Below are 17,046 nucleotides of genomic sequence, written 5' to 3'. Positions count from 1 at the left end.
CAAATGCAGCTCCCTTGGCACAGGTGTTGAGCCCAGAGGTTACTGGAAGAAAGTCAGGATAAATAGATGGAACAGTTTAGGAAATTCCTAATTTAAGCCGTTGTGCTTTTAACTGGGGTAAGTGGTGTAAACGTTCGACTGCGTCACCGTCGATGACTAAAGCAGTGAAATGGTTATTTTCCAGAAAATACGGTACAGAATCATTGCTCTGAAGCACCAGCACGGCGAACAAAACGACAAACATTGCCTTTGCAGTTAAGGGCACAGGGCGTCACAGCATCTCTATATGGACTACAACTCCCATCATCCCTTTCTCCAGGTCACTTTGCCGCAAAGTTTAAGACCATAGAAATTAAAATTTAGAATCTCTCTCGGCAATCATGGAAAGCCACCTCTGTAGTCGTGATTTCCGCCCCGCCCCGCCCCACCTTCGGAATGTACGAGTGGTGCCGCTCTAGAATTTAGCATCTCTATTATCTTAGCATTTCCCCTCTTGGGAAGGAAGTAGTCATCAGGGCCGCGCCGGGGTGTTGATGAGCCTGCAGAAGGCTTTGCGCATGCGCGTTGGCCGCGGGAAGCGACGCGCCTTCATTTTACCAGGCCCGGGCCGGGTAAGCGCGTGCTCGCGGTTCTTGGGGTCCCGTTGGAGGAAGGAGGCAAACCCCGAAAGTTAGGGGAGGGAGGAGTAGGAGGCGTCCGAGGGGGCCCCCACCGGCTTCTCGGGTGGCCTTCGCTCTAGGAGGAGGGGGGTTTTGTCCCCACTGGGGAGATGCGTGCTTGTCTGTTTGGGCTGTCGCTGTTTTAAACTCAGCTGAGCGTTTGGAACATTTATACTGATGAGGTTTATATGTGGTTTTATGTAATATATGCATTGACATAATCCCTGGTGCGCTGTTGGTGATCTCAGTTCTCTGAGCGCTGGTCCTTCCTGGAGCCAAAATGGCTCCACTCCTAGCAAAGAGGAGGCATCGCGGCAGGATTGGGGGAGGCCCGAAGCTTCCAGAAGTAGTGGGCGGGGGGGGAGTTCAGTTTCCCACTCAGTGATGAACCTCACTGGATGAGCTTGGGCCAGTCACTGTCTGTCAACATTATCTACCTCTCAAGCTGCTTGTGAGGATAGAAAGGGGTTGGGTGAGAGCAGAAGGATGTAACCCTCAGGCCCTCACAATGCTGGACAACTCCCATCATCCCTGACCATTGGTTTTGCTGGCTGGGACTGATGGGAGTTGCGAGATTGATGAAAGGTATGATAAACATAATATAAACCAACATCAGTGTGCTTGATGTTTTATGAGAAACACAAAATGACAGTCTGTGCCCTGAGATGCTTATAGCCTGCAGTTTGGTCTCCAGGGAGGCATAGAACAGCTGTCTCTTGCCCATTGCTGTACTCTGTTTCCATCAGCCATGGCTAATATAGGGTTGATGGGAGTTATCGGCTGAAACATCTGGAAGGTGCCAGGCTGGAGAAGAGATGATAAACATGAGAAGAAGATGCATTTAGCTCAGTTACATGTGCTTAGGCTTAGTTTCCATTTAGGCTGGTGACAAAGAAGTTTGCCAAGGTTTATATCAAAGCATGCACAATAATTCATTCAGTGACCATTTTGCATGGGGGTTCTGTTCCTGGCCCCCATGTGCATTAGCAGAGTGTGCACAAGCTCGCTCCGCCATGTTCTGCCCCCATTCTTCCCTCTTCTAGATCCAAAAGGACCTGCACGTCAGTGGTCTTGCATCAGTTGGACGCACCTAAAATGGTTGCTGCCTGCATACCAGGTGTTGACATTATAAATGGAAGCAAATGAACTCACTTTTGATATGATCATTGCACTCACTGGGCCTTTGGCTTCTTGTCTTTCCCATCCAGAATTGGGAGCAGTGGGTTGCTGACAACCCAGAGCCACTGCCGCCATGTCGCGTTTCTTTACCACTGGCTCGGACAGTGAGTCGGAGTCGTCACTTTCTGGGGACGAGCTTGTAGCGAAGCCCGTTGGGGGCAATTTTGGAAAACAGTAAGTATGTGGGAGGAGGGCCGGGAGAACTTGAGTGAGAGGGTGGGAACAGAGGTTCCCAGGGAGTGATGAGTTGGAAGAAACAGACGGATGCCAACGAGAATAAGGGGGAGCATTTCTGATTTAAAAGTCAGAAACAGGTTGTGAGGACAACATACCCATACTTTAACCTGAACCCAATACACCCAGGTAGTACCTGTCTTGGGATTCCAGACCAAGCATCTCCTACTTCTGAGTTATACACTGCCCCTTCCTCTCCCTGCCCTGCACCTCTCTCGCCTGATTCCACTGATCATTGATAGCAGGGATCCATTGTCTGTTCCTTTCCCTTTCTTGTAGGCCTCTGCTGTTGAGTGAAGATGAGGAAGATACAAAGAGGATTGTGCGCAGTGCAAAGGACAAGAGGTAAAGTGTGGTTGGCTTTGTGGGAGAAGTGGCCCCTCTGGTTTCTGGAGGGCTGCGCCAATGCCACATTTTTGGGTAGCTGGGTAATTTCCCGTCCTGTTGAGCAGCATGTTGGTGGCACTGTGTTCTCTGAGGGCATATCAATGCCCCAGGCTTAACCATTCCTTCTTTGATCTTCCCTTACTGCAGGTTTGAGGAGCTTACAAACTTGATCAAAACAATCCGGAATGCCATGAAGATCCGGGACGTCACCAAATGCCTAGAGGAGTTTGAGCTGCTGGGCAAGGCCTATGGCAAGGCCAAGAGCATTGTTGACAAGGAGGGAGTGCCCCGCTTCTACATCCGCATCCTTGCAGACCTTGAGGACTACCTCAATGAGGTACTGGGGCCAGCAGGGAGGTTTTTGGTCCACAAAGTCCCTGTGCCTGGCTCAAGAGGGTTTCGTGGCAATTTGAGTCTGACACCTAGGGCTAAGGGAAAAGAAGGGAATCTGTTCTCCTGCTTCCCCCCTGACAAAGAATTATGAGCTTCATTGCAAAAGGGAGCTGAATGTAGAGCTCCCAGGATCAACTTTGATGCCTTTTTGGTGTCTCCTTTTACTGCCGGTTTGTTCCTGCATGAATGGAGTTGGATTCAAGGTATGGGGGCTAATTGGGGAGAGAAGTGCTCTGAATCAGTTGAGCAGTGGATCTGGATCCCATGTGGATCTGCCTATTTGTTAAGATCTGAACACACATCCTACTTTGGCGATCAGTCAGGTGATGACCAAGGGCATGGTCTTTTGGTAGTGGTGTCCTGTTGGCCTCCCCAGAAATAGCCACCTAGCACCTGCTTATTTACTGTGCAGGAGCCAAGTTTAAATGTGTGTTGTGTTTTTCACGTTGCTCCTATTTTCGTGTATCATCTTGGCATGGATGTTGGTTTTCAAAACATGTAGTTTTTGTTGTAAAGCTGTTGTGTTCTGTCAGCTGCCTTGAAGGCTTTGCAGAGTGGACCTAGAAATTTGAATGTCTGAAATATATAGAGAGCAAGAAGGCATATAGGGAAAGTGAGAGCAAGATGCCATCCACCTGCCTCTCATCCAAGGTACTATATGGTTGGTCTCTTCCCCATCCCCACGACAGCCCTGCAAGGTAGGTTCAGTTGAGAAAAGGTGACTAAGCCTAAGACACTTCACAGCTTTGTGGGAATTTGAACACAGATCTCTGGTCCCAGCTCTGATACCCACTGTTGCACCATTCTGAGCCTTCATGCAGCACTGGGATGGGGAGTGGTAACAAGCCAATCCCACAGACCCAAGACTCTGGGATCCTGAAGGGAATAGCTAGAGAGCAAAATGGCTGTCCTCTTGCACATAGCTTTGGTTTGCATGTTTAGAGAAAAAGGGAGATAGGCTGGTGTGTGGATCAAATGACCATGGGCTGCCTGTAATTTCATCTCCCTTCTGGCTTTCGTAGCTCTGGGAGGACAAGGAAGGCAAGAAGAAGATGAACAAGAACAACGCCAAAGCCCTAAGCACCCTCCGCCAGAAGATCCGGAAGTATAACCGAGATTATGAGGCCCAGATCATGAGCTACCGCCAGGTACTGGCGCATGGTTGGGTGGAGGGCATTCAGGGAGGCGGCTGAGACATTGGGAATTATGTATAGCTCAGTCAGTGCAGCATGAGACTCTTAATTTCAGGGTTGTGGGTTCGAGCCCCATGTTGGGCAAAATATTCCTGCATTGAAGGGGGTTGGACTACATGACCCTCATGTTCCCTTCCAATTCTATGAATCCCTTAGGACCTCTGACCTTCAAGATGTTGCTGGACTCCCAACTCCCATCTGCCCCAGCCAGCATGGCCAAGGGTCAGGGAAGCTGGGAGTTGTGATTCAGCAAGATCTGGAGGTTCACAGTCACTGTCCTTGCTTTAGGCAGTAGGGTTGATTACTGGCTTTGCCAGTTGTGTTAAGCATGGGTAGGCAAACCAAGACCCGTGGACCGGATCTGGCCCAGTCGCCTTCTAAATCCAGCCCATGGATGGTCCGGGAATCAGCGTGTTTTTACATGAGTGGAATGTGCTGTTTTATTTAAAATGCATCTCTGGGCTATTTGTGGGGCATAGGAATTCCCCCTCCCCCCAAAAAAAAATATAGTCTGGCCCCCCACAAGGTCTTAGAGACAGTGGACTGGCCCCCTGCTGAAAAAATATGCTGACCCCTGGTGTTAAAGGCTCAGGTGAAAAAACAGGAGAAAGCGGAAGGGAGGGTTTGGAGGAGTCAGGCTGTGCTGGAAGAGCAATTCTGTACGGTTCAAATTAAAGAAGAGTACCCAACATGCATCTTGACCACATGTCTGCTTTCGCCTAGAACCCCGAACAGTCAGCTGATGAAGACGAGGACAAGAAAAGTGACGATTCAGAGGGTGAGTGGTGATGATGATGATGCAGTGCGTAGGAGGTGGAAGCTGTGCAGGTCACTGGCTATCCTTCTTTGTGTGAGGTGGGGAGCGGGATTTGAGATTTCCCCTCTCAGTGACACCCCCCCCCTTTCTGGCTTCAGGTTCCTCCTCTTCTGGTGAGGATGACGATGAGGGAATGAGCGCCGCGGCTTTCCTGAAGAAGAAAGAGGGGGCAGCTGAGGGACGGGGCAAGTTTCTCAAAAAGATGGAGGTAAGAGCTGAATGGGGTGGGGCGGGGGGGGCAGCACGTTGTGATGCCCTCCTCTGGCCAGCATAGGCATGGCATCCGGTGCTTCCCTCAAAGCAGCGGCCAGAAGGACTTTTGTGCCAAGCAACTCAGAGGGGAGGGAGGCAAAAGGTCACTATTCCTTTTGCAGCAGAAAATAATAATCCAGAAGCGTGGGGAACAGGAACAGGGTTCCCATGGGACTTCTGTTGCTCTGTGTCACTTTATGGCCCTCCCTGGCTGAATCTGAGTATTGGCAGAAATGACTGGCAGAATCCGAGACCAGGGAAAAGAGTCGGCGGAAGTGGACTGGAGAAAATTTAAAGACTACTTGCAGAAATATTGTAAAATTAATGAATGTTAGAATGATGTTGGACAGAAATTAAGTGGTTACCAACTGTAATGTAAAGGTTGAGCAATAAGTTAAAATAAGTTACAATAAGTTAAATAAGGATTTGCTGAGTTAAGAATGTGAATTGGAATACAAAAGGGGGAGGTGAGAGGAGGTCTGGGAAACAAGGTAATGGAAATAAGTAATGGGAATTATATTTGTTTGTTTTTTTCTTTTTTAATTGTGTATTTCTGTATTTTTGTTATTTCTTGTGCTTTTTTTGTTTTTTGTTTGCTTTTTGTATTAAATTGGAAATTCTAATAAATATTTTTTTAAAAAAAGTGAATCTGAGTGAAAACTTTTTTCGTCACATGGTTTGCTGGTGCATAATTTTTCTTCTCTCCAAACCCCCCCCCCCACTCTTGGCAGGATGAAGATGAAGAGGAGGAGGACTCTGATGATGATGAAGACTGGGGCTCATCAGATTCAGAATCTGACTCTGAGTCAGATGAAGATGAGGGCAAATACACCTCCTTGGCCTCCAAGTTCCTTAAGAAGTAAGGAGGCAGCTTCTATGGGTTCAACACTTCCCATCATCTTTGGATTACAATCTCCAGACCTCTGGCTGAGGGAACTGTCAGTTGTGAATCTACCTTTGATCACAATCTGGAATTTCAGACTTAGGACCTGAAGGTGGAACACTGTGTGTTGTCCTGTTCACCCAGCTCACTTCTGAGCCTGAGTTGTTGAGGAGCCAGACCCATTACTTTGACCCTTGCTCACTGCTTTAGGTGGCAGCATCCATGTCAGGGCATAATGGATGTCTATGGTGCAATGGTAGTTAGCTATCTCACATTAGGGGAGCATCTTAAAGTTTGATGGACACTTTTAGATCTGAGAAATAATGGCCCCATCTGGGCTGTGACAGGTGCTCTGTACTATGGAGCAGACTTGTGCTCTGTTCCCCCAAGAACAGAAATAAAACCAAGAATTGCAGGGAAGTAGATCTTGGCTAAACAAGGGATGGGGGACCTCAGGTCTGGGTCTCTGTAGGTGAGTTTTTAAGCTTCTGCATTGGGCATTTTGGTGACTGCATAGGTCTGGATCAAATAAGCTTTTTAGTCTGGCTTTGTTAGTGCTTGATCTGTGGTTGAGGCCAGTGGCGGGGTCTGGGCTTGTATGGTTCAGGCAGCTCAGGAAGTAAGAATTCCAGGTTAAAAGAGGGATTCAGTCCTGTTTTAATTCTCCCTGACCAGAACTGGCACTGAGGAGGACAAAAGAGTTTTGGAGAAGAAGCGGGAAGAGAAGGCAAAGAAAAAGCAGGACCGCAAATCCAAGAAATATGAAGATGATGAAGATGACAATGAGGGTGGCGAGTGGGAGAAGGTTAAAGGAGGTGTCCCTCTGGTCAAGGTGAGTCTCTCTCTGCAAGCAGTTGGGAATGTGGGAGTAGAACGAACTGCATGGTGTTGCTGCCTTTATTTTTACTTCTCTCCATCTTCCAAACATGGTTCGAGCCTGACCTTCCTCCCCCCACCCTGCTTTGCAGGAGAAACCAAAGATGTTTGCCAAAGGTACAGAGATCAACCACACTGTAGTCGTGAAGAAACTCAATGAGATTCTCCAGGCCCGTGGAAAGAAAGGCACAGATCGGTAAGGCCAGTGAGCGTTGATGTGATGAAGGGGAAGGTGGCCTAGGAGACTGCGCTTGGGAAAAACTGAGCGTGGTTCTCGTTACCTCACCTCTAGAAGGCTGCTGCAGAGCTGCAAAAGGTTCAGAAAAGGGCAGCTTGAAATGATTGAGGGCTTGGACAACTCAAAGAGAATTAGACAAATCCATGGAGGATAAGGGTGGCAGTGGCTGCTTAACCCTGATGGCCATGTTCTGTATCCCCTGTTGGAGGCATCATGCTCCTGGGTACCAGTTTCTGAGCATCACAAGTGCAGAGAGAGTGCTCTCGTGCTCAGGCCCTGCTTACAGGCTCCTTGTAGGTAGGCCTTTGGTTGGCCACTGTGAGAACAGGATGCCAGACTAGGTAGGCCTTTGGCCTGATCCAGCAGCATCTGCTAAGTATTTTTAACTGGAGGATGGGACTTGGGATGCTCTACATGCTGAACTCGCATCCTCCAAACCTCTGCTCCCAAACCTGCAGCAGATTCTTAGGGGCGGGGGATAGAATTCTGTTGTGCAAGTGGAAGCTTGTTCCAAAGCAGAAATGCAGTGTTGGATCCCAGGTATATCTACTGCCGGATATCCTAAATAGGACAAAGGGTGGTGCATAAATGTTTTAAGTGAATCTGAAAGTGATGAAAATGAAGGGGGTTCACACAGGCGTCAGTGGTTTTGGCACAGGGCACAAGGAGGGTTGTGCAGAGTTGGGGATGTATCTCAAAAGAAGCATGTCCAGCCATCTGCTTTCCCCTCCCTCCTTCTGCACTGAGCTCCTTCACCTCCTTCCCCCTCCTAGAGCGGCTCAGATTGACCTTCTGCAGCTTTTGGTTGGAATTGCAGCAGAGAACAACCTGGGGATTGCCATCGATGTCAAAATCAAGTTCAACATTGTTGCTTCTTTGTATGACTACAACCCTAACTTGGCTACCTACATGAAGGTATGGAATTAGGAGGGGAGGGGAGGAAGTGGCCCGAAAGCACGGCACGTGCATAGGGGCCACAGGAAGCATGCAGCTTCTTTCCCAGAATGCCAGGGAATTCCCTCTCTACTCCTCTTCTCTCACCACGTGCAGCCAGAGATGTGGCAGAAATGCCTGGGGTCCATTGAAGAGCTCCTGGACATCCTCTTTGCCAACCCCAACATCTTCATTGGCGAGAACATTGCAGAGGACTCTGAGAACCTGGCCAACAGCGAGCAGGTGAGCATTTCTGAATCAGGCATCATTCCTCCCCATCCTTGGGGCATCCTGCCAACCCAGTTAGATGGGCTAGTTTGAAATCTACTAGAAACAGTAGGTGGGAGGCTGGTACAGATTGGCAGGTCAGGAAAGAAAAAGGCTTGTGTGTGTCTCTGCCTAGCAGTCTTGACCCCCTTAACCCACTTGTGTGTCTCCCCCTCTCTCCCTCTCTAGCCCTACCGTGTTCGTGGCTGCATTCTGACTCTGGTGGAGCGCATGGATGAAGAGTTCACAAAGATCATGCAGAACACAGATCCCCATTCCCAGGGTGAGTGTGCCTGTCACAGAAAGTGGGGTCTCGGAGGCATAGCCAGGGTGGAGTTGGACTGAAAGTTTCAGCTAGTGGAGGGCTGGTGTGGAACAGGGAACCTCTCAAATAGAGGGAACCCTAAGGAATCTGTGCTGTGTTTTCCCCTGAAAAGACACCTCTGCCAGCTGTTTGCCTCTTTTGGAACGATCCCTCAAGAACCAGGGATTGAATTCGGAATGTTTGCCAGCCTTTTCTGTTTTCATGCCTCCCAGTTTGCTTGCTTGCTACAAAAAGCTTTTTTTAAAAAAACTGACTCCGGAGCGTCCTTGAAAAATAAAAAGTTTAGCAAAAAACAGCAGGTCAGAAAACTGAGTAGGTGGTAGAAAGTGGCTGAATGCTTTGGAAAAAGGTCACCCAGTCTAAGCAGAGAGGATCTGTATGTTTTCATGTCTCTTAACTCGGCAGTCATGTGGACTAGAAACATTCTCTTTGGGCCACAAAATGGGAAGCTGCGGTTTCTCAGGAGTGTCAGATTCTGCATGGCAAATAGGGAGAAGCCAGCAGCCCCACCTCGAAAGACTGCCATGTGAATGCATGTTCCCCTTTCCACCAGAGTACGTGGACCACCTGAAGGACGAGGGCCGAGTCTGCAAGATCATCGACCGTGTGCAGAACTACCTGCAGGACAAGGGAACCACGGAGGAGGTGTGCCGCATCTACCTGCGCTGCATCCTCCACACCTACTACAAGTTTGACTACAAGGCTCACCAGCGGCAACAGGGCCCGGCAGGAGACAGCAAGGTAGGCCAGCCTCTGGGGCAGCAAAGCCCCCCACCAGCCGTCCTTGCTTTGCCCAGGATATTCGCACTCTGCGGTTGCACCTATAGGTTTTGTGCGTGGGGCATAACCCCGTGGATGAGAAGATGTTTCTCATGCCCTAAATTGGCAAATGCATAAGAAGCTGTCATGTATCTGGTCGTACTTGCCCTGCTTTTGACCAGCACAGCCTGCTCTGATTGGTAGCTTCCCTCCAGGGTCTTAGGCAAACCTCTTTCTGTTGCCTTCTGAATGGAGCCTTCTAACTGGAGATAACTAGGGGATTGATCCTGGGGCCACGGACAGGCAAAGCACTACGCCAGTGGTGAGGAACCTGTGGCTTCCGCCAGGTGTCTCTGTGGATTACAAGTCCCATTGCTCCTGATGGTTGGCTGTGCTGGCGAGGGTGATAGGAGTTGGAATCCACCAGTATCTGGGGGGCCATCTCTGCACTAAGCCATGGCCCATTCCCAAAATAAGGTTTGGAAATGATACTGTCAGGGAAAAGTTGAGGTGGATGCTGAGGGTTTGGCCTGGAAGGACATCAGGGGTTTTTAGGAAGCTTCATTGTGATTCAGTTTAGCTGCCATGGCTTCTTTCAAAGGATCCTAGGACCTGTGTGTGTGTTTGCCCAGAACTACAATTCCCAGCATTCCTTGGGGCAGGGGAAGTCCTGACAGTCATGCTAATTTGAAAACTGGTTTCAGGTTTGTAAGTTGGACAGGGCCCCTAGTATTGTACCGGCAAAGGAAGACCGTGAAAGTTGAGGGGCAATTGAGTTTTGGGTAACCAACCTGGTCCCCTCCAGATAGGGTTGGACTCCAACTCCCATCAGCCCCAGCAAGCATGGCCAACGGTCAGAAATGATGGGAACTGGAGTCCAACAATATCTGGAGGTTTGCTATCTCTATGCAAGGGTAACATTTTGGTATTTGGAAGTGGGGTGGGGAGGGACTCCTCAGGCTAAAGGACATGTTGCATAACCTGCTTGCCCGCAGTCGGAACAAGACCAGGCCGAGAACGAAGCAGAGGACTCGGCGGTGCAGATGGAGCGCCTCTGCAAGTTCATCTACGCCAAGGACAGGACAGACCGGATCCGAACCTGCGCTATCCTCTGCCACATTTACCACCACGCCCTGCACGACCGCTGGTACCAGGCCCGCGACCTGATGCTCATGAGTCACCTGCAGGACAACATTCAGCATGCAGACCCCCCTGTGCAGGTCAGAGAACCAAACTGGGGAGGCTGAGGCGTATGCTGTGTTGCTGATGGTTTATTGAAGCAGTCTTAATGAATTCGAGTAACGATAAAAGCCAGTCCTCCAAGAACAGGGAATGAGAGGCTCGGAGTAGTAACAATAATAATTATTATTATTATTATTATGGCTGGGCTTCCCAAGCCACTCTGGGCGGCTTCCAACAAAGATTAAAAATACATAAAAATGTCACACATTAAAAACTTCCCTGAACAGGGCTGCCTTCAGATGTCTTTGCCCTGCCCAAGAAGCTGCAAGTTGCTGATGCAGATGATTGTAAAGGGTTTGGAGAGGAGCAGAGCCCCCTCTCCTTGCTGCTCCACGCTTTTCCTCCTACATGTGGGCCACACTTGCATCTGGTGACACTAGCCACAACATCATATGTGGTCGATGAGACTTCCTTTCCTAACTTCACAATGCCTCTGCCCTGCTTGGCAACCTGCTGTCTGCAGTAGCTGCCTTGGGGTGAAAAGTGGTGGGGGGAAAGGGCCAGGAGCAGCAGATGGTAACATAAAGGAGTGGCAGAGAATTAATGGAGACTGGAGAGGGTCGACAGAGTGCAGCAGTGCCCATTTTTGTCCCACCCTTATTACAAAGGAGCAGTTGCAGGAAGCGAATGTTTGGGGAGTGGTTTTTCAGGTGCTGCCTTTTGGAGAGGGCAGCTGGGTCTCCGCCTCCACCTCCTCTGACCTTCTCGGCTCTTGCAGATTCTGTATAACCGGACAATGGTGCAGCTGGGCATCTGTGCCTTCCGCCAGGGCATGATCAAGGACGCCCACAACGCCCTGCTGGACATCCAGTCGAGCGGGCGGGCCAAGGAGCTGCTGGGGCAGGGCCTGCTGATGCGCAGCATGCAGGAGCGCAACCAGGAGCAGGAGAAGATTGAGAAGCGCCGCCAGGTGCCCTTCCACATGCACATCAACCTGGAGCTGCTGGAGTGCGTCTACCTGGTCTCGGCCATGCTGCTGGAGATCCCCTACATGGCCGCGCATGAGTTTGACGCCCGCCGGCGCATGATCAGCAAGCAGTTCCACCACCAGCTCCGGGTGGGCGAGCGCCAGCCCCTTCTCGGTGAGTGGCTTTCCTCTTTTAACCGTGAGATGCGTTTCTGGGTACGCTGGCCAGGGGGCTCGGTGAGTGGCTTTCCTCTTTTAACCATGAGATGCGTTTCTGGGTACGCTGGCCAGGGGGCTTCTATTCCTCTGTCATGCCAGGCCTTCTAACAATAATCTTCCCAGGCTTGACTTAGAATCCTTCCTGTCTCTCTGGGCAAATAATGGAATCTTTGAGGCAATTGCAGGTCTGGGCCTAGAGGTGCTTGAACGCTGCAGTCTGTTGGTGTGTTAAGCAAAGGAGCATTTTGCTTGTTTGCCTGTTCCTAGTTTCTTGGGGAGGGGCAGATTTTCCTCTGGCCTCTGTGACATCGCCAGGCATGATCCAGGGTTCACAAAAGTTGTCTTGCCGCGTTAGTCAGCCTCCCACTATGGTTCGCTTGCTTTGGCACCATTTCCCAAACTGTTTCTTGTGTTCTGTTGGTTCTATAATTTTTTTTTAAAAAGTTGCTCCCTCATCTTAATTTGGCAGCTGTTTATTATTATTATTTTGTAAATGCATATTTATAAGAACTGCAGGTGGCACTCGACACCTTGGAGTCATTCAATGCTGTGTTGGAAAACAGAGCAAACGATTCTTCACAGATGATGCCTGCTGCCAAATTGTGTGTCTTTGTTTTTCCTTTACAGCTACTTTTACACACCCTTCCATAACTATTTGTTTAAACCTAAGAAAAAAATCAACTGAAGTTATGCAGATTTCTCTAAGAAGTTTTATTTTTATTGGATAATTTATTTATTTATTTTGACACAAGGGCTAGAAAAAAATCTTTTTCTGGATACAAAAATGAAAGCTGGTTTTTGTTTGCATTGTCTTCATGTGCAATAGGATGTTAAGGGGATGTGGCCTGCCTTGCTAGCTAATCAAAATCCTGTTCACCAAGACAAGGAATGCCTTCCCCATTTGATGACCCCTTTCCCCCTCTCCCCCCATCTTTCTTCAGGCCCCCCAGAATCGATGAGGGAACATGTGGTGGCAGCATCTAAGGCTATGAAGATGGGCGACTGGAAGACGTGTCACCGTTTCATTGTTAATGAGAAAATGAATGGGAAGGTCTGGGACCTGTTCCCCGAGGCTGACAAAGTGCGAGGCATGCTTGTCCGGTCAGTTGCATGGGAATGGGGTGATGGGGCGGTTCCTCCATAGAATCATAGAGTTGGAAGGGACCCCGAGGTTCATCTAGTCCAGCCCCCTGCAATTGCAGGAATATGCAGCTGTCCTGTAGAAAGCTGCCTTATCCTGAGTCAGACCATTGCTCTGTTTAGCTTGGGCGTATCCACCTTGATGGATAAAGGGGCGAAGCCTGGGACCGTCAGTGCTCCAGCCCCTGAGCTATGGGGCCATCTATGCAGGCTAGGAGGGGAGGGCTTGGAACCCAGTTCTTGAAATGGAGAAGAGGGAGCAGAATTGGGATGTCTGTGTTGATAGCGGCCACCTTGTCTGGGTGCAGGTGGGTGCTGAGAGGCTGGGGGGGGGTGTCTGTCTGGGGACTGGAAAGCGTAGCTTTGCCCCCCTTTCAGGGATCTCTGCCTGGCTCTCATGACTGCTCCCCTCCCTTGTTTCTCCCTGGCAGGAAGATCCAAGAGGAGTCTCTCCGAACCTACCTCTTCACTTACAGCAGCGTCTATGACTCCATCAGGTATTGTGTGAAGGTCATCATGGCCTCCTGGTTGCTCTTTCAGCCTAACAGCTTTTTGGCCAGGGTGTGAGTGGTGGATGTGGCATAAGTGGCTGAGTGCATCTTATGGGTGCACATGTTGCTTCAGCATCCCCTCTGCAGGCTCCCTATCCATAAAATATATCAGTCAAAGGAATCCATCCTCTGTACATGGCACACTTGGGTACCTTCTTTGGTTGCCATTGACCTTTTTAGATTTTCTGCCAGGCAGGCTGCTGATGGCTGAGTCTCACAAGCTCAGCTTCCACCTCTTTCTTCCTCTCTCTCTCTCCCCATGCCCCCTCCCCCAATTATACTTCCCTTTCTAGCATGGAGATCCTGTCTGATATGTTTGAGCTGGACCTGCCCACAGTGCACAGTATCATTAGCAAGATGATCATCAATGAAGAGCTGATGGTGAGTGATGCCTTCTCGCATGGCAGACAGGTGGCTTGAGGAGGCCTAGAGATGGGTGGCAACCACAGGAGGGGACCCTTGACCAGGAGAAAGTGGGTTGCCCTTGTACAAACCAGCTCAAGGGGTGTGGGAGAAGAGGGTCAGGGCTGGTTATTTCTTTTGAAAGAAATAAGAGGCAACGTAGGGTGAGCATGAGAAGCGAGTCGTCCAAATATAAGCCGCCGAGCAGTATAGGCCTCACCCCTAAAATGAGATCTCTTTGTGAAAGAGAAATATATAAACCTCTGGTGTGCAGTCCAGTGCTTTTGGCAGTCTCCAGCCCCGTTGCACTATGAATAACTCAGTTGGCAAACAGGGTACTGAAGATCCATAGACCAACACTTTAGAAGGTTTCTAACATGTCTCTCCTTCGCTGGGCTTGTCTGAGCCTCCCAAATCTTTCTTTCCCAGGCCTCTTTAGACCAGCCGACCCAGACAGTTGTGATGCACCGGACGGAGCCCACGTCCCAACAGAACCTGGCGCTCCAGCTGGCTGAGAAGCTGGGCAGCCTCGTGGAGAACAACGAGAGGGTCTTTGACCAGAAGCAAGGCACCTATGGGGGCTACTTCCGGGGTGAGCGAGCATCCTGGAAGCCAGTTGCAGCCACAGCTTCTTGCTTCTCCTATCTCCATTCCTTTAGCCACTTTGTGTCTGTTATCTGTCTGGGGACAAATAGGGCTACTGTTCCCATAAGTATTTATTTCTCTTTAAAAATTCTGGCCTTTGTGATATGGGGCAAAAGCTAAGGAAACCAGTTCCCATTAATGATGGTCAGCTTCTCTTGGTTCCTTGCAGCCACAGCTTTACCTGCATCTCACCTGATCTTATATCAAATCAAATCCAAACTTTATTTATGGAGTCGAGTGAGTGGCAGGTAGGTGTGGCCTGCAAAAAAACAACCACATAGGCCTGATTGGCTGGCCTGAGTTGGCCCACCCGCTGGAAGTTACCACCCCTGCATTCTTTGAATGGTTTATCTGCTTTCCTTCCCTCATCACAGGATCCAAATCCTCCTTTGGTTCAGCACTTCTCCCTCTATACAGGACACAAAGATGACAGTTGTTCTCTCCCCGCATTTTCCATATCCAAAGTGTGCCGATTTCATTGCAAAACGATGGTTTGTTTTGGTCGAAGAGCCAGGAAGTGTGGACTCGAGAGCCACATTGCATTGGTCTCCGTGTACCTGTCTTGTTTTCCATAAGCTGCGCAGCAAACCCATTTCTGCTGTAATCTTGCTTGCCCACTTTCCACTGGTGCCTTGTAGCTCAACTCTCTCTTCTCTCTTTCTCTCTCTCGCCCTCCAGACCAGAAGGATGGCTACCGCAAGAACGAAGGAGGCTACATGCGGCGTGGAGGGTATCGGCAGCAGGAGCGACAAAGCAACTATTGATTCCCTAAGCCATCACAGTAGAGTTTCCTGGTGCAGGGAAGATCTTATTCCAGTTCCCATGGTTCAAACACTTTAATAAAGAGTTTGTTTGGAGCGTGACTGGCTCGTGGTGTCTTTGGGAGCACAAGAAGCAGCGTGGGAGATGAGAACCAGAGTCAGGAAATCATTGCTGTCCTTTCTGCGTGCCACGTGGCCACTGGGGGCATCATCCAGCCTTTGCCCTTTGGCTTCAGGCAGCGGGGCCAAATGTGTCTCAGCCTCTCTTTGTGGATTTTGGCCCTCTTCCCAGTCCATAACCCATATCTGCAGGCTTTGCCCCTCGGTGAACCTGCTCTGTGATTTCCCCAAGTGTTTTTGCCTACCCTGAATATGCCTCTTGCATACCTGGATGGAGAGATGTGCTCTGGCTGTGGCTGGGAGCCAGGTGACTCCCAGAATGTTGTCCTTGAGTTGAAAAAGTTACTTACCCTGGCAAAACCCTGAGAATGAGTGAATGTAGCTGCCAAGAGTCCCACTGCTAGAAGAAGCGAATGACAGTTTCAAGGCCGAGTCCATTCATTTATAAGCTGCCTCCCCCTGCATCACGCTAGCATCTGAACCTATTGGGTATTTGTCCACAACTGTGACTTTCTTAATTAAAGAGAAAACAAACAGATGAGACTGCTTCCTGCCGAGTGTTGAGGGGAAGCACAAGGAAGGGAAGATGAATTTCTCTGTGAGGTCACTAAGTGCATTGTCAAAGGACTTTGTCCTTAAAACCAAACTCCTTCGTTGGATAGGGTTCTCTCCATGGAGGAGAGAGAGACATAGATGCTTCTTACTGAAGCAGAGCTGATTTATTAACTCCATATGGTGGTTCTGACTGGCTGAGCTTAAGTATGGTGGCAGCTAATGCTTTTTCAATTTAACAATATTTAGCAAAGCCCACTCCTGCCAAGGGTGTTGGTAGTGCTTTGCCTGTCCATACTGGACTGTCTGACACTGTAATTTTGCTCAGAAGAATTACCACAGACCATGTCTTGTTTTTTAAAAAGGGGGAAATGCCAACGGAGTTGTAACCCATCGTCAGTGGGAAAGCTCACAGGCTGGCTTTGGGCTACAATCTGGAGTAGCATACTACCAAAAACAGGCAAGATTTCTGTGCTAACCGGGCCTAGAGACAATCCGTTGCAGATTTCAGCAGTTTTAATGTCTCCTTAATTTCTTGCGATAGGTTTTTTTTTTATTTTTAGTTCCATGTAAGCCTGGCTGGACGTCCGTATTAAGCCCTTGGCTCAGCTTCTGAAGCTAAAGCATTTATTTCTCCTTATCTTGGCAGGCCTCAGCTAAATCACCTTCAGTACTTAAGGACAGAAGCTGCAAAGTCTTGCATTGCCTCCACTCTGGGGGGATTGCATTGCCTCACTGTGGCTTGTATCTTCTGCCCTCTGCACATTTGTAGGGCCTCCCTTTGGCAGGTGACCCAGTCTGTTTTATTTAAAGTTAATAAATTCCTCAGGGAGACCTCCTAAGACACACCTCTCAGTCCTGAGGGGAATGCCCAAGTTGGCCATTTTTGGACCATGTCCCAGCTACTTTGTGCTTGTGTGTTTAAGCAAAAACATTCTTCCCACCTGACATGATGAGTTTCCAGGCAGAAATGCAGAATTGTGCCACCCCACCCCACGGGGGAATTGTAGGTGGGAGTTATTTGGTTTGTCAGAGGCTGGCTTCTGTAGGAGCAGAAATTCTCAGCCCTCTTAAGGCTCAGCCTTTCACAGAAACAAGACACTGGATATGTT

General features: G+C 49.4%; 1 protein-coding gene across 2 annotated transcripts; it reads left to right on the top strand.

The window, feature by feature from the left end:
• Positions 1-472: 472 nt before the first annotated feature.
• Positions 473-15,364, top strand: LOC309327076 (eukaryotic translation initiation factor 3 subunit C-like). Of its 2 annotated transcripts, none has more exons than XM_081836133.1 (21): positions 473-611; positions 1,868-2,012; positions 2,352-2,417; positions 2,607-2,796; positions 3,875-4,000; positions 4,769-4,823; positions 4,961-5,070; positions 5,846-5,973; positions 6,673-6,829; positions 6,966-7,069; positions 7,885-8,026; positions 8,162-8,287; positions 8,501-8,594; positions 9,190-9,377; positions 10,391-10,615; positions 11,356-11,719; positions 12,705-12,864; positions 13,335-13,400; positions 13,748-13,835; positions 14,286-14,448; positions 15,180-15,364. In XM_081836133.1, the coding sequence occupies exons 2-21, from the start codon at positions 1,912-1,914 to the stop codon at positions 15,263-15,265; spliced, it is 2,739 nt and encodes a 912-aa protein (XP_081692259.1). In that variant the 5' UTR covers positions 473-611; positions 1,868-1,911; the 3' UTR covers positions 15,266-15,364. The 2 variants fall into 2 exon arrangements, with proteins under 2 accessions (XP_081692259.1, XP_081692260.1); XM_081836134.1 differs by having other exon boundaries at positions 560-669.
• The last annotated feature ends 1,682 nt before the right edge of the window (positions 15,365-17,046 follow it).

Source organism: Podarcis erhardii, assembly GCF_964252035.2.
Source record: "Podarcis erhardii genome assembly, chromosome: 13".
NCBI classification, from domain to species: domain Eukaryota; kingdom Metazoa; phylum Chordata; class Lepidosauria; order Squamata; family Lacertidae; genus Podarcis; species Podarcis erhardii.
The sequence above is the reverse complement of the archived record's forward strand: the minus strand, read 5'-3'. Positions and strand labels throughout refer to the sequence as shown.

Coding starts and splice junctions, on each gene's coding strand:
- LOC309327076 (XM_081836133.1), top strand. CDS start 1,912: ATGTCGCGTTTCTTTACCACTGGCTCGGACAGTGAGTCGGAGTCGTCA. Junction 8,288..8,500: donor ACCTGGCCAACAGCGAGCAG/GTGAGCATTTCT, acceptor CTCCCTCTCTAG/CCCTACCGTGTTCGTGGCTG. Junction 14,449..15,179: donor CTATGGGGGCTACTTCCGGG/GTGAGCGAGCAT, acceptor CTCGCCCTCCAG/ACCAGAAGGATGGCTACCGC.